Genomic DNA, 8560 nt, shown 5'->3' with positions numbered 1-8560 from the left:
ATGATACGATGTGTCAATGATATCCTGAAGGTGAGATTGTGACCTGGTTTTTATTTTTATTTTTATTTTTTTTAAATGAAAGGAAATGTTTCTTTTTTTTTTTAAACGTTTATTTATTTTGAGAGAAAAAGAGAGACAATCCTGAGCAGGCTCTGCACTGTCAGCAGAGAGCCCGACGTGGGGCTTGAACTCATGAATCTTGAGATCTTGACTTAAGCTGAAATCAAGAGTCAGACGTTTAACGACTGAGCCACCCAGGCACCCCTGACCTGCTTTTTGAACATGTCAATGAAATGGAAAAAACTGGGTGGGGGATGACGGAATGCTCTGGACCACAGATGCTCAACGAAGGATGGTTTTGCCCCTCAGCAGGTATTTGGCAATACTTAGAGGTGTTTTGGTCTCCCCCAGTATGCTGCAGGGAGGGGAGACGATGCTGCGGGCATCTAGTGGGCAGAGGCCAGGAAAGCTGCTAATCATCTCATAACACGTGGGACACCCCCGCCCCCACCACACCGCACTAAATATCGGGCCCCAGATGACAGCAGTGCCACTGTTAAAAGAGACCCCGATCTGGACTAAAAGAGCCTTTGAAGACTCTACAACTGATTGCCACGCACAGGCCCTTCTGCATCTTGACCCCACACTTCACATACAGCATGCCTACGATGGAAAGAAATTTTCCATCTAATTAAAAATTAGGCAACTAATTAAAAATGATAGGGCATTGGGGCGCCTGGGTGGCTCAGTCGCTTAAGTGTCTGGCTTTGGCTCACATCATGATCTCTTGGTTTGTGAGTTCAAGCCCCGCATTGGGCTCTGGGCTGACAGCTTGGAGCCTGAGGCCTGCTTCGGACTCTGTGTCTCCCTCTCTCTCTCTGCCCCTTCCCCATTCACGCTCTTTCTCTCTCTCAAAAGTAAATAAACATTAAAAAAATTTTAATTAAGGGGGCTCCTGGGTGGCTCGGTCGGTTAAGCATCCGACTTTGGCTCAGGTCATGATTTTGTGGGTTCGGGGGTTCGAGCCCTGCGTCGGGCTCTGTGCTGACAGCTCAGAGCTTGGAACTGCTTCCGGTTCTGTATCTCCTTCTCTTTCTGCCCTCCCCCACTTGTGCTCTGTCTCTATCAAAAACAAATTAAAAATTTTTTAAAAATTTAAAAAAATGATAGGGTACAATAATGCTTATTTACGTGGGAAAGGCCCACAATACATCACTGAGAGAAAAAAACGAGCCAGATAGAAGGAAGTTTGCACAGCATGACCTCATAGAATTGAAAGGGAGAAAGAGCTACAAAAATAACAGTCACTCTGCTTCTGCTGTAAACAGAAGGGTGTGTGTGTAAACAGATACACACATATGAACGCAGAGAGAAGCAATTAGAGGGTTAGTCATCAAAATATTAATAGTGTTGGTATTTCTAAGTTGGAGATCATCGTAAGTGATTTATACGGTTTTTTTTTCCTCTTTTCCGTGTTTTCTATGATGAACATCCATGACTTTTTTCATCAGAGTGGAAACAGGATTGTTTTGGAAAGGAAGGTCTTGGTCTGGGTTGAAGGACGGAAAGACAGCAATCCCTTTCTGCAGCGCAGAGCTGAAATGGCTCCTCAGACATCTCCCATGCCTCCAGAGAACCTTGATGGAGACGGTCATGCTGAGCCAGAAACTAAATGAACCGGAGAGCAGATCTGCTGTGTCATTCTCTCCCCAGCAAGATCCAAGAATGAACCAAGGGGAGCCCAAGGAATGGGCCTGACAGAAGTCTCTGCCCTTTCCAAGTGTGGGAGCTGGGTCTCCCTCGATGGGAGTTAGGCTGGGATGTATGTCCAGTGAGCCTTAAGGAAAGTGGCTATGGGCTGAAGCCGGACAAGACAAGACCTGGCCGCCATACCCCTCTGCTTGCCCCAGTCGTGTTTGGATATGCTTCAAGAGGCTGTCTGTTCTCTAGTCCTGAGAAACTAGAATGTAGGGTCTTTTCTTTGTAAGCTCATCCAGTATTCCCATGGGTTACTTAATGGAACTCAATGCACTATTAGTTCCTGAAACCCCAACAATCCCCAACAATGAGTCAACAGATGAAAACATCTCCCTCATCTGCTACCCAAGTTCCTAACGAAACTCTCGAGACAAAGCCCTAGGGCTCTCCCATCCCTATCTCTTGGTACCTCAGAGAGAATTTCAGAAGCATGGTCCCAGGAGACTTGGGGCAAGGGAATTGCTTTTCTTGGGGCTGATAAATATCCAAAGCTCTAAAGTCTGGAGTTGATGAGATTGAATTTTTTTTTCCTGGGCCATTTCCCAAGCCAAAGGAATCACTGTCCTCAGCTCCAAGCAACATGGCAATCATTTGAGGTTTTCTCTGATACTAGAGAAGCCTGAATTTTCCTTGCTTTGTACATTTTAGCTTCCCTGGTACATGGCTCTTGAACACAAGGTGTTTTTACTGGCTTCCTTTGAATAGATTCAGCCCTTTCGATGACTTTTAAAAAATCACTGTCTGGAAAGTGATTCCTTCTTCCTTTCGCCGAGGTCAGAAGCAGTGAGTGGCTGCGGGTGGGACTTCAGTGAAAATAGAGTGAGTGGCATGTGTGTTTTCTAACTTGTTATTATTTTCCGAGTTTTTCATTATTTTTTGACTGTATTGATTCTCATGCCGCTAATATTATCTTTTCTTCATGCTGATCTTGCTGTGGTGATGGATTCAATCACATGAGAGAGGACATGACAGTAATCTTCCGCTATCGGGCTGAAAAGGAAATAGAAGGTGAGATATTGTAGGGAGGTGGCACATTGCAGGGAGACAGACATCGAGTCAAGAGAAAGTGATAGTATCTAAGAATTAAGGCCACTCAAAAATAGAATTGATAATAGTATATCTATGTGGATCTGTATAGTCGGGGAAGGTGCACCGCTGGTAATGAAGATTGGGATAGATCGACTCCACTGTTATGAAGAATATTCAAGGTATAATACTAAGTGAAAGAATTGGTATGCGCAGTTTAATTTCTTTGGGTAAAATTGAAATGATATGGAAATACGCACAATGGTACTTAAAACTTTCTAGACAGAATTTATTTTATTTTGTAAATCTTTCTTAAAATAAATATTGTTTTTGAGAGAGAGAGAGAGAGCACACACAAGCAGGAGAGGGTCAGAGAGAGAGGGAGACAGAGACTCTCAAGCAGGCTCCGTGCTGTCCGCCCAGAGCCCAACGCGGGGCTTGAACTCAGGGAACCGTGAGATCATGGCCTGAGCCGAAATCAAGAGTCGGCTGGGCTGCTTAATCAGCTGAGCCACCCAGGCGTCCCTAGATGGAAATTTTAAAAAGAAACAAACGTGAATCATGTATACCCCTGGACCAGAAAATGCAAAGCACAGAAGGGGGAAGCTAACTTTCTCGTTTATACCCTTTGTACAGATGGTAGTTTTTCCCCTGAAGCATTTTTATAATACAAAAAACCTAGTTTTATTTTTTTGAGTAAATTTAGTATCTTAAAAAGAAAGAGTGGATGCTAACTTGTCAGATAATGAATCTCCAATCAGTGGAAGCACTGAAGCAGAATTTGGGGGAATATTTGTGAGGAATGCTTGCTTTTAAAATTACCTCCTGGGGCTAAGGTCCCGTGATTCCGTTATATTAAAGGACTTAACGCCACCAAGCACGTGCATTTTCCCAGCTTGCTTCCCCCTGGAAAGACTTGAATAATGAAATGGATAAGATTAACCCATTGTCCAGGATTGCTTGTCAGGTGGAAGCAGGATATGATTTCTCTGGAAGGAAATATTTGACTTTTTTCAGCGTGGAGGGATGTTTTTGGCTAAAGATCCAGAATCCAAGAAAACAAAAGGGCTGTAAAGTGTTGCTCTCCTCAGTGATATGGATTCCACAGAGGTAGGCTGCCATTTTGTTTCTGCTGTCATGAGCTTACTATCCTCGTTAACACTCATCAGGTCTTTACCGTCTGGATGAGTCCTTGTTTTCCTGAGGGGGTAATGAGAGAAGAGATGACATTCCAGGGATGCACAAGCTCAATTCAGTCTTTTCTCTTCTCTACCTCACTTACCTTCTTATCCCCCTTAGCGGAGGTAGGATTGACTTTCCAGTTGCCTAAGATTGGGGTTCCACCTTGTTCAGTAACACATCATGAATCTCAGTTAAATAGCAGTGGTTAAAGACTAGCCTAGCACCACCTCTCAAAGGAAAATGAACACATACTTTGCTCTCCACTTTCCCCTATATTTTGCAAATACTTTATATTTTCCTGTTCTTCAAAAATCTGTAGTAAGGAAATTCCAAAATCTGCCCTTACTTAGCTGCTTGCATCCCATGGTGGTGATAGTCAGAATTGATCCTGCCTTTTTCTTTTTAACATTACTCTCTGTTTTAAAATTTTTTTAAGTTTATTTATTTTTAGACTGAGAATGAGAGCACAAGCGGGTGAGGGACAGAGAGAAGGAGAGGCAGAATCCCAAGCAGGTTCCCTGCCATCAGCACAGAGCCTGATGGAGGGCTCAAACTCACAAGCTGTAAGATTGGGACCTGAGCCAAGATCAAGGGTTGGACGCTTAACTGACTACACCACCCAGGCACCCCAGATCCTGCCTTTATTTAAAATTTCAATATTTTGATCATCATGGATTTTTGCTTAATTAGCTTTTTAAAACAATATTGCATTAAAATTGTCTTCATCTTGGGGCGCCTGGGTGGCTCAGTCAGTTAAGTGTCTGACTTTGGTTCAGGTCATGATCTCGCCATTTGTGAGTTCGAGCCCTGCATCGGGCTCTGTGCTGACAGCTCAGAGCCTGGAGCCTGCTTCAGATTCTGTGTCTCCCTCTTTCTGCTCCTTCCCCGCTCGTTCTCTGTCTTGCTTCAAAATAAATAAATGCTAAATTTTTTTTTTTTAAATTATCTTCATCTTGATTGCTGAGTATTTTTGGTGCTCCCTTACATTTTGTGCCCGAGATGAGGGCCTCATGTACCACATTTCACTTCCAGCACTGTCCAAAAAGGTTTTTTTTTTTACCAACTACAATCTTTCTTTAAAAACCGAAGTTGGGCACCTGGGTGGCTCAGTGGGTTAAGCGGTTAAGTGACTCTTGGTTTCGGCTCAGGTCATGATCTCAAGGTTTTGTGCGTTTGAGCCCTGGGTCTGGCTCTGCACTGGCAGCAAGGAGCCTGCTTGGGATTCTCTCTCTGCCTCAAAATAAATAAATGTACTTAAAAAATTAATTAAAAATAAAAAAAAAATTTAATGAAGTTAATCTCCTCTGGATCTGGCTGTTGGGTGCCCAAATTTCTATGAAGTGCCTGTTCAGAGACCAACTTAGTCTCATGTGAGACTGTCAGCTTTCTCTTCTCTAGGGTCTGTTAACCCACTTTTACCTTTTCTCCTCAATCTTCTGCACAACCTCATTGTAGGGTCTCCCTGGAAGAAGAATTGAACAATTAGCAAATTTTTTGGTATGTTTAGAAGAGAAACTGTTAAGAAGAAAATCTGGATTATAATGGAGAGTATAAAAAGAAAAAATAATTTGAGATTCTCCATTTACTATCCAGAAAAAATATTTTTAGCATTTTGGTATATTTACTTCCAACCCATTTTTAGTGGTGTGTGTACCATTCCATGGGCTTCCTTTCTTTATTCCTTCTTTTTTCTTTTCTTTTTCTTTTTGAAAAATTATGGACTGCCTATTTCTCTTTTTCTTTCTTTCTTTCTTTCTTTCTTTCTTTCTTTCTTTCTTTCTTTCTTCTATCTATCTATTGTATAGACATGTATATTATGTGTGCACTTATTAGACATGTATTTGTTGCATAATTCCTATCAGATGGATATAATTCATTCTTCATTTATTTGTATTGTTTTTCATATTATTATAAATAATCTCCTAAAAGCTTCTTATACATATATCCTGATACGTATCTGTGATTATTTCTTTAAAATAAATAATTGGAAGTAGAAGTATTAAGTCAAAGAGAATGGACACTCATTGTCACTAATATGCTAATATTCCATTTACTTACCAAGGAAAACATCCTAAAATTTTTTCCAGTTTCCCAGTGTTTTCCAGATTTTCTATTTTCTCCCCCATGCAAACTCATTCCCAGAGTGAGGAAAATGCATTTGCTCTTTCCAATAAGAAATCTGGAAAAAAAAAGCGGTCTTCTTTCTCACCTGTTTTGTAGCTATGAGGCTACTTTGGGCAGTTGTGGGATAGGACAAATCACATTGTCTTTCAAATGGGAAGATTGGGTCTATGATGTACTAATTTGGGGCAAACCACTGAACCCTAAGTGTCTTAGATGCTCCATCTGCAAAATGGGAATAATAGTTATCTAATATATGAGATTGATATGCCATTAAATAATACATACAAAACCTCTTTATAAACTAGAAAGTGCCATAAGGGACCATTCTTGTCTTCTATTATTATTAGCATTTTACTACTCTTTTTTAAAATACTGGTCTCTAAAATTCCCCAGATAGGGAATAGGGAGAGAAGGCAAACTGGTGTCTTCAAAGGTCCCCAGTTTATAATTCTGAAGGAATTAGAAAAGAGAGGCTCGGCGTCTACTCATGAGTCAGCCTACCCGTGAAAATTCACAGACAAGCTCAAGCTGGAAAACACGCAAATACACACGGGACTCGAGAACCAGTTAGGGAACAACATGTAGCGACTGACCTACAGTGGGCGGGTACCCATCGGCAGGGCCTGGCTCCGTCCATGCTGAAGAAACAGGGGAATGTGTCTGGTTGAAAACTCCTGTCGGGAGGCAGTCAGGTCTGAAGCTGTTGAATGATTTGTGAAAAGATGCAGACAAGTGCACCAGGGACAAAGCAAATGCTCGGACCCCTCGGAGCAGAGAGCGGTGTCCCACTTGGCCACGCAGAAGCTAAGACCTTGAAGAAGATGGTCGAAATTGTGGCTTCAACGAGGTAGAAGAGGTTGACAGATTTGTTTCAGGTAAACAAAAATCTGAGGTTGTAATTCATGAGAAAGTTCGTCTCAAGTTGATGAGTTTTCTATTCCTTTAGCTCCAGCTCCCTCCGAACACCAAACTAGGACACCTCTTCCAAACTTGCCCTGGGTGTTTTCCGCCTCTCACCTACAGGCGCAGGAGGCCCCATTAACCTGGCACATCTGAGGGGCAGGTCCTTGTTGCCCCTTCTTCTAGTCCTGAGCGGGCGCTGGGTGCTGGCCCGGTCTGACTGACTGAGTCTCCACCCCTTAGACACAGCATTCATCGATGAAGAGAGAGAACCATACCGCGGTGGGTGAATTTGTTCTCCAGGGTTTTTCCAGCTTTCGTGAACACAAGATCATCCTCTTTGTGATATTTCTTACCTTGTACCTTTTAACTCTGGCTGGCAATGTCATCATTGTGACAGTCACCAGCTTTGCTCGTCACCTGCACACCCCCATGTACTTCTTCCTTGGTGTTCTTTCCACTTCTGAGACTGTCTACACACTGGTCATTGTACCGCGGATGCTTTGCAGCCTCACAGGCCTGGGTCAGCCCATCTCCTTGGCTGGCTGTGCCACCCAGATGTTCTTCTTCATCACCTTGGCCATCAACAACTGCTTCCTGCTCACTGCAATGGGGTACGACCGCTACGTGGCCATCTGCAACCCCTTGAGGTACACGGTCATCATGAACAAGAGGGCGTGTGCCCTGCTCGTATCAGGGGCTTGCAGTATTGGGCTGTTTGTGGCCATAATTCAGATTTCCTCTGTATTCAGACTGCCCTTTTGTGACAGAGAGGTGGCCCACTATTTCTGTGACATCCGCCCAGTTATGAAACTCTCCTGTGCTGATACCAGTCTACATGACATAATTAATTTTATCATCAGCTCACTCGTTATTGTGGTCCCCATGGGCCTGGTCTTCATCTCCTACGTCCTCATCATCTCCACCATCCTCAAGATCCCCTCCGCCCGGGGCCGGAAGAAGGCCTTTGCCACCTGCGCCTCTCACCTCACGGTGGTCGTCGTCCACTACGGCTGTGCCTCCGTCGCCTACCTCAAGCCCAAGTTGGAGAACACCAGGGATCAGGACCAGCTGATCTCGGTGACCTACACCGTCATCACCCCCCTGCTGAACCCGGTGGTGTATACCCTGAGGAACAAGGAGGTCAAGGATGCTCTTCACCGTGCTATTCGCAAAAACCCTCTTGCTTAGGATCTATGGCAGTTTGCCTGTCGTCTTCTGGGTATTTCATAATCTCAAAAAAAAAAAATTGGATTTATTCTCTACCCAGAAAAAGTTGCAGGATGTGGTGGTGGCTTCAGTGAGGAGTCTAGAGTTGCCCTGACTTGAAGTTAATTTTCATCATCATGGTCCCATGCCTTCTACTAATCTCGGGGGTTACCTCCAGAGGCACTGCTCGGAAGGTGGAGAGCTGGTCGGGAACGACAACGTAGAGGGTGGCTCATCATTACCGGTTTGCTGATGGAAGGAAACTGGGCTGTATAATACCTATTTGGAGTGAGGGGTTGAGAGAGCCGCCTGAATGCCAGTCAGATCCTGAGCTCTGGAACATCAAGAGAGCATGGCTGGT

General features: G+C 43.7%; 1 protein-coding gene across 1 annotated transcript; it reads left to right on the top strand.

Moving 5' to 3' along the window:
- Nucleotides 1–5243: 5243 nt before the first annotated feature.
- Nucleotides 5244–8315, top strand: LOC106987114 (olfactory receptor 10J1-like). The gene has a single exon (XM_027048435.2). It carries the CDS (start codon nucleotides 7249–7251, stop codon nucleotides 8179–8181), a length of 933 nt encoding a protein of 310 aa, XP_026904236.1. The 5' UTR covers nucleotides 5244–7248; the 3' UTR covers nucleotides 8182–8315.
- Nucleotides 8316–8560: the final 245 nt, after the last annotated feature.

Source organism: Acinonyx jubatus, chromosome E4 (genome assembly GCF_027475565.1).
Source record: "Acinonyx jubatus isolate Ajub_Pintada_27869175 chromosome E4, VMU_Ajub_asm_v1.0, whole genome shotgun sequence".
Lineage (NCBI taxonomy): Eukaryota > Metazoa > Chordata > Mammalia > Carnivora > Felidae > Acinonyx > Acinonyx jubatus.
Note: the sequence above shows the minus strand (reverse complement) of the source record. Positions and strands in the feature narration are given on the sequence as shown.